Raw genomic sequence first — 20,192 nt, 5'->3', positions numbered from 1 at the left:
CCCTGAATTGTTCTTGTGAAATGGATACTTTAAAATTGATCTCATATAACTTAAAAGCAAGAGCCTTGGTGAAAAAAAGAATCAAAACCCACAAAACCCACATTAAAGGAAAAGTCTATGAATAGTCAAAGGCCAGAGTGACACAGCATCTGCTATCATCTGGTGGAGCTGAACCAGGATGTGCACATTTCAAAGCCTTAATCGTTCTGTACATGATGTCACTGAAATGCTATTAGGATAAAAATAGTGGCATTGAAACTCCTGATTTTCCACAACATTCACTTCAACAGGACATTGGCTCTGTAAGATGGCACTGTCTCTGGGCTTATGCAGGTATCTACTGAGTAAGCTGGCTAATCAGGATGAAGGACTGAAATTAGGAGCTCTCAAATAAAACTGTGCATTTCACACTTGCCCACTGAAGTCCAGAGCAACTTTCAAATCTTCTTATCAATACCCAAGAGTGTTGTTTGAAAGCAGGGCTGATGCTGTGTCAGGTATGCCCTCTCTGACTGGGCAGCAGGAGCTGGGGCAGATGCAGCAGGGCAGGGAGCTGATGAGATTTTGGGGCAGCATCCTCCTTGGGAGTGCTGCTGCTATGGGGCTTGTAGGGTGTGAGCTTGGTGGTAGGTGCTCGGCCACTCCAAGAACTCCCAAACAGGGATCCACAAGGCAGGCAGTGAAACTTATAACCCCTTAAAAGCCACCTTGGCTCTTCTGCTCTTCAGAAGAGATGGGCTCAAAGGAAGAATGAAGTGTTTCCAGGGTTAAGGTAGGAGCAGTTGGTTCAGTCCCTAATTCTCTTGGAACAAAGATCACGATCAGATCATCCCAGGGCAAGGTACAAAAACCAGAAAAACAAATACTTTGCTGCAGATAGCATTCTTTGGACACTGCCAGGTTCATTGTCAGGAAGCCTGCGGGCTGTTTTCTCCCACCTCTATGTTGTGTGAGTGGGTGTTTCAGACTGCAAACAGTGCAGAACATTTGTTCTTTCCTTTTGGAGGCCTTTTATCTGCCTTTTAAAAAATGTTTTTCATGTCATCCTCTCCTGGAAACTGTGTTTAATCATCTCAATTATGCAAAAAAAGGTGGTTAATTTTCTGGTGTGCAAAGAGCATTCTGTGTGTTCCTGAGTTGATCAGACTTTACCTGTTACACCTCATCTTCTAAGTCACCTCTTTATAATGCCAAAGTTGAAAGGGTTGTGACACAGAGATTCAAAAGCTACTACTATGATGATAAATAAGATGAACCTGACCTGTTTCTCCTGAGGAGGAGTGGCACAAACTGGCTTGTATCCATGTGCTAACCACAAACTTCTGCTTTAATGATTCATCTTACAGCAGTGGTAACACTCAAGTTCCTATTTCTTCTCATGTACGAGGTCCAGCCTTTCACAGGTGCACTGGCTAGAGGCACCAGAGTTCAGCTCAACAGCTGCAGAATGGCATTTTAAGGAAACCTGAAAAATAGAAGGATTAAGTTAATAACTATGGTATCTGAAGGGAGGTGGCCTCCTACTTCAGTCAGGAATGGGCATGGTGATATTTTCTTAAATCACTCCAGGCAAAACTCTATTTAGACATAGCTTTTTCCTTTACTTTCTGACTCATTACTGGAACTATAATACATCCATGGCTCACCTTTGTTTCACAATGTTTTTCTTGGATCCACACCTGGGTTTGTGCTATCCACTGTACCCCCAAAGCTCTGATTTACCAACAGCAGATTCGGGACCGATCCAAAGAAAACAGGAATTACTATTATTACAACATTAATGTATAGGTCTTTAGGGTTTTTATTCAGTTGGGTTTTGCTTGGTTTTTTGTCTTGTGTTAGTTTTTTTTCCTGTACACTGTTGACTTCATTCACTGTTACGAGTTCTTAGGCACTCTGGAGCCCTGGCTCTCTGGTTTTCTGACATATGATGGAATCAAAGCAAAGGGTCATAGGCAATGTTAGCAGCCCTAAATAGGTGATGAACTAAGTCCATCATAACAATTCTTTCTAATTTTTATAAAACCTGCATATCTGCACTTGTGCAGAGTCTGGATGAGCAGCCTCTGTCCTCACCGTCTTTTTCTCTGGGAGCTTCACTCAGCTGTAAGGAAAGAGCCTCAACTCTCCAGTGGCACTATCGTGAGTCTGGGCTTGCAGGGACTGGCCACCAGATGACACTGTTATCCCTAAGAATGAACTAACACGCGCGCAGGGCCCTGAAATTACTCCTCTGAAACGGAGTGAAGGAGCCTCCTGCGTTCCGCGAGAAAGGATGGGTGTCTGAGGATCTTCTGGAATTCGGTGCCCTCTCCCTTGGCCTGTGTTTCTGAGGAGGGAATGTCCAAAAAAAAAAAAAAAAAAATTAAAGGCAACTTGTTTGCTTTGGTTCATTGCAGGTAAACTGCAGACATTGCTGTACTTTATTATATGCATTAATTTTCATTTATTTGCAGATGAACTTGGACCAAAGGATAGTAAATGTATTTTCAACAAGTAATGAGAATTACAAATTGATCCACTCATTCCAGTTTATCCATCCACAGTCAATCCTGCTGATTCAGAAATTAAATTAGATAAGAAATTTGGTTTGCTAGTAGTGTTAAAACACCCCAAGTTTTTCAACCTAAAAAGCTGTCATCATCACTTTTAACTGCTGAAAATGCCACTGTAATGAAAAGTTATTCTTTTTTTTTTTTTTTTTTTTCCTCCCAGTTTTTCCACAGTGAAATAATATGTCTCATCTGTTCCCTGGAGTGAACCGCCTTTCTCCCCTTATTAACCTTTAGGATGGAAAAGCCAAAGAACCTCAGCGTTCTCTTTTTTACACACTGCCTTCTCCACTGGCCGTCATCCTGCCCAAATCCCTTTGGAGCTGCATGGCTAGTCACAGCTTTTCTTTTCTTTTCTTTTCTTCTGGATTTCAGGTGGCTCCTGAGACAAAAGCAGTCATGAAGTGGTTGAGGTCCATCCCCTTTGTGCTCTCTGCCAGCCTCCATGGGGGTGAGCTGGTTGTGACCTATCCTTATGACTATTCAAGGCATCCTATGGAAGAAAAAATGTTCTCCCCTACACCTGATGAGAAGGTAGTACTGTTTTTGCAGTAAGTGCAAACTTGTACGGTTTCCACGTGGAAATGTTTTGTTTTGATTGTGTGGGCGTGTCTCCCTCTATATGCATGTATGTATTAAATATGTAATAAATCAGGTTTATATACATAATGAAAGTGTATACATAATGTGAGATTAGCTCAGTTGCTTAGAACATGGTGCTAATAATGCCAAGATTTCAGGTTTGATCCCCATTTGGGCCATTCACTTAAGAGCTGGACTTGATGAGATCATGGGTTCCTTCCTACTCAGAATATTATGGGATTCTGATTTATACACTTACTTAATGTGCTTTAAAATAGAGGATCGTTAACGCACTATCAGCATGGTCTGGAAAGAGTTACCCATCTTTTGTGAGGCCAAATATGATTTCATAAAGCACAGTCTAGGAAAATCCAGGCTTTTAATTTTTAAGAGGAGTAGGCTGTGATATTTTTACCAGTGATTTCCAGAAGAAAAGGAACAAACCTGACCAGCAGTGTTATTTTCCATTGAAATCTATAGAGGGGAAAAAACCAAGGCTGGCTGCCATATGGTGGCAGCCTTGTAACATTTATTCCAGGTCAGTTGAACGGGAAAGGTTTCCCCCTCTCGTCCCTGGAAAGCTCCCCATTTGGGACACGCTGTAAATCTTCTGTGAAATTTTTTGCCATCTTTCCTATTTCCCTTTGGTTTCCTCAATCTAGTATTCATTGCCGACATGCCCACCAGGAGAACAGCTAGATTATCAGCCTTCTAGCGTATGCTAAAAATGTCCCTGGCCTCCTAAGAAAAGTGGTTCTTTATATAACAAACAGCAGTTGAAAATAGTCAGAAGTTGATCTTTGACTTGAAGAATCCTTTGTCTTTGAGCATATCTCTGGGCTGACTTCTTCTAAAATGACAGTTCTTGCTACCACATGTTAAATATTTAAATATTTATGACTGTTAAACATTTTTTATATCAATCCATTTCTTCTGAGCTGTATAATGCCTACTGACTATGCACATACGAAAATGACTTAGCAGTAAAATTAACCAGGCACTGTACAGTAAAAAACTTATGTAAGAAATATATGGTGGATCCTAATGAAAACTACAGAAGCCCTTGGTGAGGACTAGGGGAAATTGTAAACCTGTTCATTTATATCCCATTGCCTGGGCTAGGGCTATCCTAGTTTAAGCATAATTGGTGAAGGAATATGGCCTTGTGTGCCTTATCAAGTAGTTCATCTGTGGAATAGAAGGACAGCAGTCCCTCCATCGTCTCCACTCAGGGCCAGCATGTGCGTTTTCAGTGAAGTGATACAATCACACAAAGGGCTCCATCCCAGAGCATGCAATAGGAGATCCCTGGTTTGCACCACTGTTAAGACAGGCAGCCTCATACTGGTGACTGCTGCATAGTCAGTGGCTACAAAGTCTGGGAAGTTGGCAACAAATGTGAAAGTTTAAAACATATGTGGTGGGGGGATAGGGGTGTGCTCAATGAAACCAAATTTTTCAAATTACTCAGCACAGGAACCTCAACAGCGCTATCAGTATCATTTCAAATTTTGCACAAAATGTTACAAACCCCGTGTCTGTGAAGTCACTTGTATTTAGACAATGTCATCTGCAGCTGCTGCTGCCAGAGAACCTGCATCCCAAAATAAAGCAGTTTGGTTTAGCTGCCATACATTAGCCATAACCTTTTTCCTGACTGCTGACCTTTCCCATTTGCTGTGCAAGGGGAAACTTTCAGCCCAGGCTGAAATGCTGCAGTGCAGATAATGGACAGATATTAAAAAGTCAAATTCTGATAAATATATTCAAACCACGTTGCCCTGTTTGAAAATGTATCAGGGTGCTGCCACCTCCCTGCACTCTGTCATGGTGTGTGTGTGGTAGCACAAGGATCCTCTTGACACCTGCTCCAAGACACTGCAGATTTCAAGCCTCTCTAGCCTGCATCACAACCTGGGCTGGTACCTGCAGACACCACTGAGCCTCAAAGCTGAACCATGTCCTTACACTCTCATTCTTGCATCTGGTTCAGCCTACCTATTCAAAACTTTCCCATGTTTTGACTTCTGTGGAGACGGATGTTTTTAGCAGGCACTCACTTTGTGTTATGCAAGAAGCTGCATTGGTGCTTCTGCTCACCAGAGCAGAAAGGTCCACAACAAGTCCACTCCTTCTGGTGAGTTGAAACACTCCCTTTCATTCCCCTGAAAACCCCAACATGAGACAATTAGTGGGGTAAAAGTGCTGACCAAGGTAACAGCACTGACCTCATTTTATGAAGTGAAGCATCACGCTACTGAAGACACAAGGATTCCTCTCTGTTTTTTCTCATTTTTTTCCACAAAATGGGAAAAATTTAAGTGTAGTACACCTAAACATCTAAGTTTTTTTGAGGTCTGTGATTAGTCATACATTAGCTGCTAAGTAATAACAAATGTATTGTTATCCAGGAACTTTTAATATTTTATTTATTTTTTTAAAGTGTAATTTTTATTTCTTTATTTTTTAAATCTGTTTAACTTGCTTTTGGAATTCTCACTTTCTCTTTTCACTGCCACTTGTCTTCATTCACTTGCACTAGTGACTGGGCAAAAGCCTTATGCCTCTTACTGTGAAACAAGAGAAGACTTAGTCATTGAAAATAGGACATCTGCGGATGTCTTTGTAAAAGCTGAGGAACATACTCCTAAGTTTCATGGGCACATTCAAAACTCTTAGCAAATACCTTCCACAGGATGTTCAGAACTGGTACCCAAATTCCTCTAGAAATTAAAGATATTGAGCCTGACACTAAACTATTGGCAGTAAAAGTTCTTCTTAATTTAATTAACATCCACTTCTTTTCAGTAAAACTTTGAAGGATACATAATTTTCTGTACTGGGCAATACTTAGACACATAGAAACTCAAGGGAGCTGCAGAAATGCTTTATATTAAGTCAGGCTTTTTAGTGTCTGGTCATCAGAAGTATTTTGGTAAATTGTCTTTACACTTACATTACACTCACTTTCCACCTTTCCTTAGTAACCTATCTGATTCCATAATTGACTCAGCTTTGTGATTATTAGAAGCAACCATAAATAATAATCAACGTCGTGTCATTTTGACATCAAGGATAAAGTTTTGGGATTACTTCTAAAACTAGGATTTTAGCCACCCAACTTCTTGCACACATTGTCTTAAGCAATATGCAATGAAACTCTTGATGATGAGTAGTAGGATCAAATAGCATCTGATAACTGCTGTAATTTTAATGTTGAAATCTGAAAGCATAGCCTTTGCAGATGAGGTTCAAATAAACAAAAAGGAGAGGGGGGATTTTTGTACAAAGTTGGAATAAACATTGGAAAAGAAAGGCAGGAACTTGATTCAAATAAATGGTTTCTGCAGATCGCTGCTGTTTCTTATGTCACTGTCACTGTTCCTTTTTGTGTGGTGACTGCTCTGCTCTTCATCAATACCAACATTCTTAGGAAATCAGTGGTGACATCCTACATCACCACATCCTTTCATTCACTTTTTGGGAATGGTTTCTGCCCCACAAAGAAGCAACTGTCATTGAGATCAAACCGTCAGGTTTGCCTGTGTGAGTGATAAATGCAAAGCAAATTGACACTGTCTATTTTAAACAGCAGCAGTCAATGTGAAGATCTAGTGGGACTGAAGGGAATATAAGTATTTTTTAAAGGGTAAAAATAGCAAAAGATAAAACACAACCTAAAGGAGGTCTACCAGAAAGAAAGAGAGGGACTTTCTTATGAGAGTAGGTAGTGATAGGACAAAGAGGAATGGCTTTAAACTGAAAGAGGGTAGACTTACCTCACATATAAGTAAGAAATTTTTCACTATGAGGGTGGTGAGACACTGGAACAGGTTTCCTGGAAAAAGTTGTGGATGCCCCACTCCTGGAACTGTTCAAGGCCGGTTTGGATGTGGATTTGAGCAACCTGAACTAGTGAAAGGTGCCCCTTCCCAAGGCAAGGGGGTTGGAACTAGATGATCTTTTATGACCTTTCTAACCCAATCCATTCTAGGATTCTATGATAACAGGGAGAGATAATTTCAGCTTTGAAACCTGTGACCTGAAGTACAATCAAACCAGTCTTCTGCTCCTGTACCAGATGATAGATAGAAGCCAAGTATCACAAAATCCACTGTTATTTAAAATTTTGTCTTTGGTTAAATATATTGGATTGCAGAGAAGGACCTTAGAGAAGAAGACAAATGAAAACTTCCTTGCACAGCAGTTCATTGCCTCCTTCAGTCTCAAGGGGGTTCATTGTCTGGGTGGCTCATTGTCTGGGCTTGCAACAGCAATAGTTACTAGCAGTAATGACGATGTTTGCAGTTTGTAGAAGCAAATGCATTTCAAAACTGTTTGTTACAGGTATTTAAAATGCTGGCTAAAGCCTATGCAGATGCACACCCTGTCATCTCAGACCGATCGGAACTACGTTGTGGCGGAAACTTTGTAAAACGTGGAGGTATCATAAATGGTGCTGAGTGGTACAGCTTCACTGGAGGTAAAACCACTTTACCATCATATCAAGTGATGTAAAACCTCTATGAGACACAAGGATTTGAACAAAGTAATTTTATTCATTTCAGTTTGCTTAAGGTCATATGCCTGCAAAACGTAGCTTGCAGGGGATTTAAGTAGCAAAATGTATGTTGGTAACATTTATATTCAGATAACATGGGAAGTATTCAGCCTCTTTGGGACTTGAGGAAAGTTAAGAAGTTATGCAAGGATTAAATTTGGTTTGGTATAATATAATTTTGTTTTTCAAATCTGAAATGTAGAAATAAATGCTTAATGCTATGCTCTCATTCCTTAGCAGCATGAGTTTGAATCCACTTTGCAAGTGCTGCTTTTCCAATCTGTTTAAATAAATTATTTTTTTCAGGGAAAATTACAAACATCCCATTCATTTGTGCTTTTGTTGTTAATTTGATTTCTCCAATAGTAGTATTTTGTTTTCTTTAGGATTCCTGCAATATTGGCATGGATGAAATATCAATGTTCATAAATTTTCAGCAGTGGTTCAGTTGTGTTTTCAAATAGGACTCAGCTTGATCCCCAAATAATTATGTTGAAACTAGGCATTTAGAATGCTTTGGGGCATGGGTGAGAATTAGGTTTAAGTATCTTTGGCTTACATTCTTCTCAAAATTATATCCAGTGTCTTTTGTACAGAAACAGTTTTGAGCATAATAATGGCAAAAGGTCATTTCTGTTCTGGTGACCCTTGGCAATCACCTCTGATACAGCCGATTATCCAATTACCATGATTAACCAATCCTCATCGCTCTATCGCTACTTCTTGGTCAGGAGAATAATAATTTAAAATTATGCTTTTTTGCCTCAAAGAAGTGTCACTGTCATTAGTTAATTGGTAGTTGAAACAAGTTGTAGAATTCTGAATTTGCTGAATACTTTTCTTATATTAGCATATACTCTTTGCAATATAATAATCTAAACCCACTGGGACGGCATTCATCTGACTGCAGCAGCAAAGCTACAGTTAAAGGCTACATTGCTTGTTCATGAGCTCACCTTTTTCTTTTTAAACCTATAGGTATGGCAGATTTTAATTACCTTCACACAAATTGCTTTGAAGTTACTGTGGAGGTAGGATGCGAAAAGTTTCCTTTGGAGGAAGAACTGTTTACAATCTGGCATGAAAACAAAGGTGCCCTTCTGAATTACATGGAAATGGTATGGCTCTGCTTTTACAGACCTTTGTGCTCGCAGTTTAACTTTTTCATTGCCAATATTAGTTTCTTTACTGCTTCCCCAGCTAACTGTCAAGATAGGGCTGAATCAATCACGACACTCCACCAGAGTCCTCAGTGCCTCAGTTTGTCTGGCAGTACACATGGAAAATATTCTGCCTATACTGCAGGAAAAGTTGAGATTGAGGACTGTAAAGGCCTTCAAAACAGTAAGAAATACTTTGAGCAACATTATACATCAAGTGTCCAAAATTTAACGCTATAGAAACCCCACATATTCAGAAAAGTATAAATCAACCTTTCTTGTGAACACTAAAGCAACAAGATCAGCTCTCAAGAGAGCTTCCTGAAACTTTTTCCTTTCCACATTCTGTGTTTGTGTCCCAAATCCTACTGTCCCACAGCAAGATTTAGATTCAGTTAAAATCTTGCTAGAAATGCTGTTTACACACTTTCCATCTTGATTTCTTTATGGAAGTAGTTTTTAGAGATCTGAAGCCAAATCTTCCAAAGCAACAACTGTTTGTCTCTGAGCATTAAAACATGCCATTTAAAAGTAATTTTCAATAATAAGTTTAAGCTCAACAAAAACAAATATCTCACTGACAATAAGTAAGTGAGCACAGAAACAGAAGTTGCTCATCTTTCTCTCAGCCATTAGTAGATTAGCTTTCTGTCATGCCTTATTTTGATAGACTATGCAGTAATTTAAAATTGTTAGGAGTGTTTTTATAGCCTTTCTAAGCAACCTCTTGCTACTTGTGGTAAGTATTATCATTCAATAAAGTCTACAGTACAGACCACCAAGCTCATTTCGTTTTACAGCTGTCTGATGAAAATGAGTTTTAGTGAATCCAAATGGAGCTGGGTTAAATCCATATATATTGCAATTGAAGTCTTCAAGATGTAAAGATTTTATAGTGCGAGATACTGTAGAAGTCTCTGCTGGAAAAGCTTTTTGAGTAAATGCAGGACAGTAAGTAAAACTACTTTGTAGATAAGGATGACTGAATTAGCCCCGATAAGGATTAAGTCTGCCATAACCAATTCAAACTTTTCTTATTCTGATATATACCAGGCTGTTTGGTGTGTGTACAAATCCACTTGGCTTAATGCGCAGAAGTAGAATTCATTTTCCTAAACGCCAATCCCTTCTCCCCATGAGAATTAATATCAAAACACTCTCCCAAACTCATATGGCACAGAGTTGAGGAAAAATGAAAAACAGTTCATTTACTAAGGGAATAGAAAACAACATTGTTAAAGAAATTTCAATTTCGTCATTTTTATCCCATGATGTTGTAATTGCAAAATTATTATTGAAGTTGGATGAGGTCATACTTGTTTGAGTATGTCTACACTGTAAATTAAATTTGGGTCCAAGATGACTCTTCTGACCAGATTTATCCCCTATCCATAAGATAAATCCTCAAGCCCATGCTGAAAAGCAAATTGCAGTGCTTCATCACAAGGACCAGTTTTCAAGTCCTTATATTGAGCTGTTCCTAAATCTTCTAGTGCATAGCTCCACTCAATACAGAATGACCTTTTAACAAGAACAGTGACAACGTAGCCTCACCTTAAAAAACTGTTGTCACTAGACCAGACATTTTATTTTCAGCTTTTTATTACAAATTACTGTAAGGTTGGATATTCTAAAGTTTATACTCCAACAGAAAAGTAAATATATTTTTCCCATTGTTTTGATGCTTTGTGCTTTTTTTCTATTGTTTTGTGGCAAAGGATACTGGAGAGGGGAAAATAAGAGTGAAATAAGAACGTGGAAAAGTGAAGTAAAGAACAGCTCAAGCTGATCATAGCAGGTTCAGACAAAAAATTAAAATGGAATTATTTTTCACTTAAAAAGGTCATATAGACTTCCCAATATAAAATATTTTCATTTTGGAACATTGCAAAAAGAGAACCTTAAGAGGTTTAATTTTCAAATATTTGGATTTTTTTTGTTTTGTTTTATTTTATTGAGTTTCAAATACAGTGAGCTTTTTGTGCACCTTTTTTGTATGACAGAATTCACATTGCTCTTTAGATTGTCACCAAACATGTTCCTCAGCAGCTCAAGCATCTCAGTCCTGGGTTTGTAGAGAAGGGGGATGTCATGACATTCTGACACGTAGTGAAGTGCAGGCAGCACTTGCCCAGTCCCAAGTACCTAAAGTGATTCCTTTTCATTGTGTACAGAGCGTTGGATTGGGTTTAAAGCCTTAAATTTTCATTTCTTTGTGGTTCTGGGTCTAGGGCAGACATTCACAAACAGTCTTCAAATACTGAGGTCAGATCATGAGGTGCCAGTGATTTGTGCAGAGAAGGGTCTCTCAGTGCAGAGCCACATTTCTCACTCAAATAAAGCTCTGGTTCCATTATCCCTTTCTCATAGCCCCCTTGTAGCTCCCTAAACAGGGGATGTGATCTCAAGAGGCATTAACACCTAAGACATTCTGTAACAGGTTGAACCTTTTGACAGTTGTTTCCTCTCTACAGGAGTTTGCTTGTAGAAGATGAGGAAGTCATACTGTAATAAGTGACTCCCATCTAACTTTGCTTTGCTTTACCAGGTTCATCGGGGGATAAAAGGAATTGTGTCTGATAAGTTTGGCAACCCAATAAAAAATGCTCGTATTTCAGTCAGGGGCATTCAACATGATGTCACCACAGGTAATATTTTTAGTCTAAGATATTTTCTGGACAAAGGGAAAGTACTGAGAGCTGAACCTGCAAAAGTCTTGTCATGTTTGATAGAAATGGCACCTTAACAGAGAACTCAAGACAGGTTCAGCTGTGTCTTTGCTTCTAGAATAACAAGAAAGAAGACATGTCAAGCTGTCTGTTGAGTTTGACATGTCTCTGGGATGTTCTTGCTGTGAAATTGTCTGCTGTCCACCAAAGCCAGTGTTTGGGGGAATAGGGCAATATCTCTGCTCAAGGGCTGTACCTCAGTGTGGAGCGCTGATGGAAAATGTTAGTTGAGATACATATTGCAGATAGTAGATTAGGATCCACTCTGACTTTAACAGCTAGAATAATTGCAGTAATTAAAGGGTCTGCAACCTTTGCTGTTCATGTGGAAAAGCATAAATATATGTAATTTTTGTACAGCAGTTATATCAAATGCAAAAAAAATAAAACATTGAATTATTATACCACCACCTGGTAAACATGTATTGAGGGGTATGTAACTGTTAGTTTTCACAGTCATAAAGTTCTGAGCTTTTAGGCTGTCACTGAAATCAATGCTCTCTTTATATTATTGATTTCAGTGAGAATAGGGTAGGCTATAGGAGTGCAAAACAGAAGACATGAATGGTAACATTTTGCTCTAATGACAGTTGTTGAATCAATTTGGAAAGCCAGAATGGCTTATAATGTAATGGATGCTTTCCAGCTTCCAAAGAAACTAGCATTAGAGGGGATACAATAGTGGAGATGATGCGAATCCTTTCGGCTGGTGGGAGACTCTGGCATGAATTAGGGTCTTTTTCAAACTTCTTCCCAGACAATGGCTTCCCATTGGCAGTGAACCTTTAAAGGATTAAGAATTAAATAAAAATGTGTTTACACTGGAGGAAAGAGGAGTATTTGTTCTTAAGTTAGGTGGGGTTAAGAATGTCATATGATTAAAAAGTTTTTGATTTCAGTGTTAAAGAAAAGACTAAGAAATTCCACAAGAAAATAGCATTAACGCAACATTTACTTAGCTAAGAGACTTACCATTCAAAATAAAGGAAATATAAAATGAAGAATAATTTTTTCTCTTTTAAAACTCCCCGATTTTGCCCGCAGGCTCTAACCTTCAGCTGGAGGAAATTTACACCCATTTTACACTAATGGCAATTTATACCAGCTGCAGCTCTGACTCCGTAGTCTTATGTGCTAGAATGTCTGCAAAGTAATTGAATGTAATTTAATAAAAGCAGGGATTTCTTAGCTCCTTAGACATGCTAAATATATATATTGCAGCCTGGATTCTGATTTCACTTTCTCAAATTTCACATAGCTTTAAATTAATTTCTTTGGGAGTTATTCTCTGTACCCTTGGGAAAGCAGGACGAAGGAAAGTTTCTCTTCCCTGTGATACAGAAACAGCAGTTGCTGACATTTTGTATGTGAATTTTACTCCGTTAACTCCTAAAGGCCAGGTTTTCACAGGTGAAGCCTCCTTTTGTCATCTAGAGTTTGCATTCAAACATTTTTCAGAGCGTAAGATCCTTTCACTGCTCCCTAAATGCTTGTGCCATCCATGTGCGCACGGGTGTGTGATTGTGTAACTTTAGGGGGTGCGAGACTAAAAATCAAGTTTTATTGTGCTTTTACCTTTCCTAAGCTGCTGATGGAGACTACTGGCGACTCCTGCCTCCAGGGACATACATAATCAGCGCCCAAGCGCCGGGATACAGCCGGGTGATGAAAAGGGTCACCATTCCTGCCAAGATGAAACAGGCTGGGCGAGTCGATTTTGTGTTGCGACCTGTTGAGGCCTGGCCCAACAAACTCCTCCGCCGCTCCATGGAAAACTCGTACGACCCATACGACCCACTGGAACTTTTTGACCCCCATGCCCAACACAGGCAGCCCGAGGCCCATGGCGGGTCGTCACCAGGCAGGGAGAAGCCCTGGTGGTGGTCTTACTTCAGCTCTCTAGACCTGCACAAACCTCTGTGGCTGCTCAAGCAGCGCTGAAGGGCATCGCGGTGCTCTGCTCAGCTCCCTCTGCTGCCCTTCCACCAGGTTCCAGACACCCTCGCTGCTCTTGGCAATATTTAAATGTTTCATTTGAAAATATAATGTTAATTCAAGAGCGCTTACTTCTTTTGTTTTCTCTTCACACACAGCTGAGCATATTCAAGTGGGGTTTTTTGTATATTAAAAAAAAAAAAAATGGTGCGCATGCAATCAAAGGCCAGATTTTATGTAGTTTTTTTCTTGGTAATGCTCTGTACTTCTACCCATGTAGTTAATCATTGCATCCATTATTTATTAGGTCCTAAGTACCTGCAGGAAAATATTCCTGATCCTTTAATGCATTTTTGTACACGTTTTAAAGCATTAATGATTATATACTAAAAACAACTTTCAGAAACATTCAGAAAACTCTTTTCTCTTTTTTATATTAGCATATTAATCTCAGTTCATTATTTCCTCTAATATCAGTTCAAAATCTTGGGAGGTTTTTTTAATTTTTAAAAGCTTTCTTTAAATTTAATTAATAAGTTTTTAATGTATTTCAGCAAAATACTGAAAAATACCTTTACCGCTGGAAATAAATCCTATAACATAGAAAAATACATGACATTATTTGTGAGGAATTTAGGTAAAGTGTGACATATTACACTAAGGTTGTCAACATCATGTGCTGTTCTGAGCCAATACACTTGTTAATGGAACTTGCAGACATCAAAGAAAACACAAACTTCTTTTCAAGAAAGTTGGGCAAAACCTCAGTGAATAGTGATCTTGCAAGATGCTGTTCTCTCAGATATTAGAGGCAATGCATTTTTTAGGGTGATTTAAAAAAAAATCCCTAATGTAAATGAAACACATAGGCCCACACTTCCTTTTGGCTTGAAGGGTTAAAGAACTCTATATGTGGGCTGTATTTCCCCATCTAAATGCCACAGTGTGTGAATTGGGTGACTGTTGGAGCTGATGTTCTTTCTGCAGGAGCTGCTGGATGAGCTGTATGCATTACCCTTCAATTTCTGAAAATTTTTTTGCTTGTCTTAGGTAAAGCAGCCCCCATTGCCTGAATCCCACAATCCATGTACATGTATCTCATACTAGAATTGCCTAAGAAGACCCAGGAGATGAATGATCTTAATTCTGCAACCAGATGCTGCACATGGCTAAGTACCTTATTCCCAGTTGTAATGTGATGGAGGTTAGGAGACTGTTATTCACGTGCTTGAATGTCTGCAGGACTGGAGTCTATGTTAAAATGAAAGAAAACGATTTCATAGCATTAACAAGTATTTATAATGTAATTATATGAGAGTGAATGTACTGCGTGCACATGGATAAGTGTTTCTTGCCCAGGCTTGCCAAGTTAAAGGAACTCTGAACCCTAAATATGCCAAGGAAAATTGAGCAAGAGATAGACTTCCAGAGTTTATTTCCAGTAATAGGTATTACTACAGTTTTCTGTGGTGGTGGGATTTTTTTGTTTTGGTTTTGGTTTTGTTTTTGGTTTTTTTTATGCGGTCAGAGAAAGAGAAAGAAAAAATTAGAAAAAGAAGAGAAAGAATAACAAATAACAATGCAACAAAAATTAGTATCACCTTTCCTTTTTTTTTTTTTTGAGATTAATGTAGCCTTAGTTCTATATATATCTGGGAAAGAAAGTATTAGCTTGGATTTGTATCCTGAACTGGATTACGTAAGTTTTCTTCAATATTTATTTAAATCAATGTGCATTTATTATCAGAGAGTTTTGTTAAAAAAAAAAAAAAAAAGATATATAAGAGACATAACCCACAACAACTCATCCCACAACTACGAGATGGTTGAAAGGATTGTAAGTGGTGATAAAGTTTAAGCAGCTGTGGGCAGCACTATAATTAATACATGAAAATTAACACAGTGATGAGCTCTTTCATACGCCTCTCTGGAAGATGCTTACGTGCAGAGTTCAATGGAATATAAAGTTAGGAGCATATTAAATACTTTCTGAATAGAAAGAGGGATTAAAATGCTTCAATGGAACATGCCCTTCTACAGCTGAAGTAATAATGGAAAGAAGTGAGAACTAACCAAAATTCTCTGGCAGACTCCATGATGCTTAAACCCTGACTTAGAGACTGGACTTGGCCTTTTTCCAGTGCTGCTTTGGATTGTGACAGGTTCAGCAGCCAGACAGTGCCGTCAGAAATTATAGTGTGTGTTCATCAGACTCTCTCCTTTTAAGTCAGAGTCTACATAATTTTTTTCAATTACCTTCCAACCACATATTGAACAGTATTGATGTATGTTTTTGCAACATCCTCCTTAATAATTAATTTCCCAGTCTCCACATTTGTTTCAGAGGGATCTTCTCTACCATGGAGCCAAACTTCTTCTGCACAATCACACTAATAAATGTTCTGACCTGCCAACTGTCCAGACCTCATTGCTCTGCCAGCAATGAATCTTCCCAACAAGTCAAAGCATGCAAATCTAACTAGCAGCACTACAAACATAAAGAGCATAGAGAAAGCTCTCCTTAAGTCATATATGCAATTTCTCTTTCATTCATTTGGCAAAAAAAAACCAAGAACACATAGAATAAATGTCAGCAGTTAAATCACAGGCTGTGTGCATGAGTCATACAAAAGAAGATTTGAGTCTGTTTTTTCCCTTCATAAAAACTTTTTAGATCAAATATAGCAATAATAAACAAAGGCATAAAAATTTGCAGCTGTTGACGTCTTTATAACCTGTAACAAAATGAAATTCCAGTCTTGGGCCACACACATATAGGAAGGAACATCTTTATTTTCCTAAAGACAAAAGAAAAGAAAAGAAAGGTGTTTGCTGAAAACAAAGCTTTAAGTGTCAAAATCGCTGGCTAATAGAAGCTCTTTCTGCTATCATTTTCACAGTATTTATGCAGTTTTTCTCCTTTTCATGCCTCAGTTTAGCAGCTAAAGGCAAGCACTCCAAAACAATATTGTAGTCTGTTCCGAAGTCCTGTGAACCAGCTGCTGACCAGAGTTTGCCAAGCCAGTGCCATTTCTTTGTGACCATCACTCTAGTTCTGCACTGCAATTCAAAAACAAGCCAGAAATGTCTTTAGCAGTTACAAAAGCAGCCATCAAAGTGAGACAAGCCTGTATGTCTCTGTGGTGATGCCTGCAGACAGACTGGGAGATCTCTGATGGGTGGGCATTCCTCCCGCAGCAGTGAAGCACTGGAGATTCAGCCTTTAGGAGATGAAGAACAACAGGGATCAGAGCTGTTCGAGTGTCTTGGATGGAAATGTGAGCTGAAGCTGATACACCTCTTTACAAAGCTCCTGTCAGAGGTATTCTTGTGATGTTTTCCTTTGCTGTGTAAGATCTGCGTTTTGAATCTTCCGCAGTGTAAAAGGAGTGGATGGGGAGGTTGCAATATGCTTCCCCTGCTGTCTTTGTCTGCACAGCAATTTGGACGAGAGATCCCCTTTGACATTTGTCTTTCCTGATATCGTGTACTCTCAAGTCGTGCTGCCAAAGACCTTCACGTTGACTTTTTGGTGGGGCAGCCAGACCTCTGTGAGGTGGTGAGCTGCCTCCAGCCCTCCACTGTGCTTTAGGGGATGCCAGAAGGGCTTCTCTGTAGCGACTTTTTGGTGGCCACGCTGTTCCTGGGTCCAGATCTGCTTAAATGAGAATGGGATGAATGGGGCATTCCCCAAGTCTGGCAGCTCCTTCTGGCTCCCAGGGGCCACCACTGTCACACTGGTGCAGCAGCACTAGTGTCAGTGTGGCTGTGGTGGTGTAAGAGGTTGAGCACCTCTGCAGCCCACTGTCAGCAGGCATGTCTTTGTAATACCAGGACTGACACTGCCTACCTTTATGAGCAGAACTCGGAAGTATAACACCACTTACCCGTCCTGTTCAGAGATGTTGACAGTGCAAGGCCAGGAGGCAAGGTGTGGTCATGTCTCTGAACAGGAAAATAAATAAATTTTTTAATACAAAACTTTTTAGCAGGTGCTTCTACTGCAGTGTCTGTGGGGAACTGGATTAGGGAAAAGGATGTAGCATTTAAAAAATATTTTAATAAATTTACATGTATATATTTATACATATAATTTCACTATATAGGGCCTAACTTCAAAAGAGGGCAGGAACAACAAGAACAAAAAAAATCAGTATACATAGTGTAACTAATCTTTGTTATCAGAGATTATTTTAAATTATGGGAGAAGAGACTTAGAAGTTAAATATTATTCTAAGGGGCTATAACACCTAACAATAGAGTTAAAATAATAGTGGTAGTGGATGCTGATATTTGTTTAAATTTCCTTCTTTCAATACAGAATTTGAATATTTTTGTGCACTAACTAATGTAATGCACATGCATCCTTTTCAGTTTTCTCCTTCTGCAACAAGATACATATTCTTTATTTTCATGCAATTAGTACTGGCATTGCTCTACACTGAATCTGATTAAACATTTTTAAGATTTTTATTAGTTTGTTTAAAAAATAGTAATCCAATTAAATTGACAAGAAAAAGACAACAGAAAATTCCTTTCTGAAGAAGTCAGGATATTAACCTTTTCATTATTCAAACAGAAGCACAATTCTGAAATATCCGTTTCCTACTAGACTGAAACTTCATTTTACAGTTTGCAATCCATTACATTTTAAGGAAGATCTTTCTAATTTCGATTCCTTTCCTTTTAGGAACTGTGATTTAGTGGGGGAAAAAACAGGCTTGTTCTTGTTTCTACCCCGTTAGTAATTGTGAATAATTAGCTACTTTGAATAATGGGATAAAAGTACTTAAAGTACTGTATTTTATTTGGTTTACTGTTATAGGGAAAGGTGTTTTTTTTTTCTGCAATGCAAAAGCTGTTAATTTCTCGTTGAAAATTCACTGAGTAACCTCTGACTATTCAATGTAATACATGCTATGCAGTATGTACTGGGTATCACCACTTATCCTATAGCTACATGTATAGAAATACCAGCAGTGTTGAAAATTATTAGAAATAGAACTTTGAACAGTTTAAGTGGTGAATTTACTGGAAACTTTAAAAATATAATTGTAACTTTTATACCCAGGCTCTGCACCATATTACCTTTGCAGGGCAGTGACTGCCCATGGTCAGGGGACTCCTTTACACCACTGACTTCCAAGAGAGCTCTACAGAGGAGAAGCTCCTCCTTCTTTTCTTCAACTCTGTCCTCTAATTTTAATGCTATTCCTGACTGCTTGCTGGTGGTGCCTCTGTGATAACATATTTAAGAAAGGGTAAAAAATCTGCAGCAGCTGTGAGAGACATGAGTGAGGATTATGTGAGAGGAATAGCCTCGAAGACACCAAGGTCAGTGCAGAAGGAGGGGTACCAACAATACACGATTAACGATGAGTAGACTGGAGAAAACCATATAAATTAGATTAATAAAATACTACTTTGGAATTCACTGCTTTAATCATCTTTAACAGGAGTAAAGATAATGTTTGTCATCAGAAAATAAAGTTTCCTAGATAAAAATCACAGACAAATACCCATCAACAGAAAGCAACGTACTGCTAACTGAAACAAAAATAAGACAGCATAGCTCTTACACTGATATTAAGTAGCATTTTATGTCTGTAACAATATCTTAGTTAAATATATATTTGAACTATACAACCCACTATTAAAATGAACATTATTAAGTCATACCTTGGTTGTCTTAGTCGACCTTAATGTCAGTCACAAATGTAGTTATAAAGTAGTCCATAAATCTAGTAAACAACCAAACTGCCTTTACCATGTAGAAGGAGTAAATATCTGGGAGATAGATCATGTGCTTGTTCAAAGACAGGAATACTGGCAACACACTTTTGTGTATCAACATAACCAAGGGAGAAGGTGACTTCTAAAAACTACAGCTTATATACTGGAGGACTCGGTGATATGACTGTATGAAGTAAATTCATCTAATGATAAGGATTATAAAAATCTATAAAAAAGACAAAATGACAGAACATTATACCATGGTTATTTTCCCTGTTTTCAGGAGTTGCTCACCATTATTAAAGTGTACTGAACACACTTATCAGATTGGACATGCAAAGAGATGGAGTACCTGTTGAGGGTATCAAATTACTAGATTTTAGTGTTAATATATTAGCTTTAATGTTAAGATATTAGCTCTTAAGCTCAGTTTATAGTTAATGCAGGTAGTGATGCACTACTTTAGATGCAGGTATTTTCATGCCAGCTCCAGCTGAGTCCCAAGTTTCCAACACAGGTGTAATCTGTGGCACGATTCTTGGCACATGCAGAAACATGTGTAGGTAAATAAAGAAATTTACTAACAAAAATTAATAAATCTCTAGTCTTTAAGTACTCCGAGGTTAGGTGAATTTTGAGGATCACATCCTTTAAAGGATTCTGGCATATTCTACCAAGGACTATTCCAAATCTGTTTTATATCACTTTATCATGTAAGAATATATATTTCTGTATAAAACCTCTACCAAACCCCAATTGCCAGTAGGAAGAACATATGCACTGGTAAGACAGAGCAGCTTCATCTGATTTATGTTCAGTTAAAAAGAGAAGGAAGGGAATGGTCTAAGTCCCTGTGACTTACCATGATGTTTTTTTGACTGGCACTTAGTCTGAATCCAGAAAATTTTACAAATCACGGAGTATGTTTTCAGATTTCCTG

The 20,192-nt window shown here is 38.5% G+C and overlaps 1 protein-coding gene across 1 annotated transcript in view; it reads left to right on the top strand.

The window, feature by feature from the left end:
* CPZ (carboxypeptidase Z) overlaps positions 1–13,641 on the top strand; it is a 37,181-nt gene extending 23,540 nt beyond the window's left edge. The window contains exons 7-11 of the mRNA XM_050337584.1: positions 2,928–3,086; positions 7,482–7,617; positions 8,674–8,813; positions 11,404–11,503; positions 13,170–13,641. Coding sequence (XP_050193541.1) covers positions 2,928–3,086; positions 7,482–7,617; positions 8,674–8,813; positions 11,404–11,503; positions 13,170–13,525 — 891 coding nt within the window. The 3' untranslated portion in view covers positions 13,526–13,641. The remainder of the gene's footprint in view (positions 1–2,927; positions 3,087–7,481; positions 7,618–8,673; positions 8,814–11,403; positions 11,504–13,169) is intronic.
* The last annotated feature ends 6,551 nt before the right edge of the window (positions 13,642–20,192 follow it).

The sequence above is a fragment of the Myiozetetes cayanensis genome, unplaced genomic scaffold (assembly GCF_022539395.1).
Source record: "Myiozetetes cayanensis isolate MyiCay16 unplaced genomic scaffold, myiCay2020 scf7, whole genome shotgun sequence".
NCBI classification, from domain to species: domain Eukaryota; kingdom Metazoa; phylum Chordata; class Aves; order Passeriformes; family Tyrannidae; genus Myiozetetes; species Myiozetetes cayanensis.
Note: the sequence above shows the minus strand (reverse complement) of the source record. Positions and strands in the feature narration are given on the sequence as shown.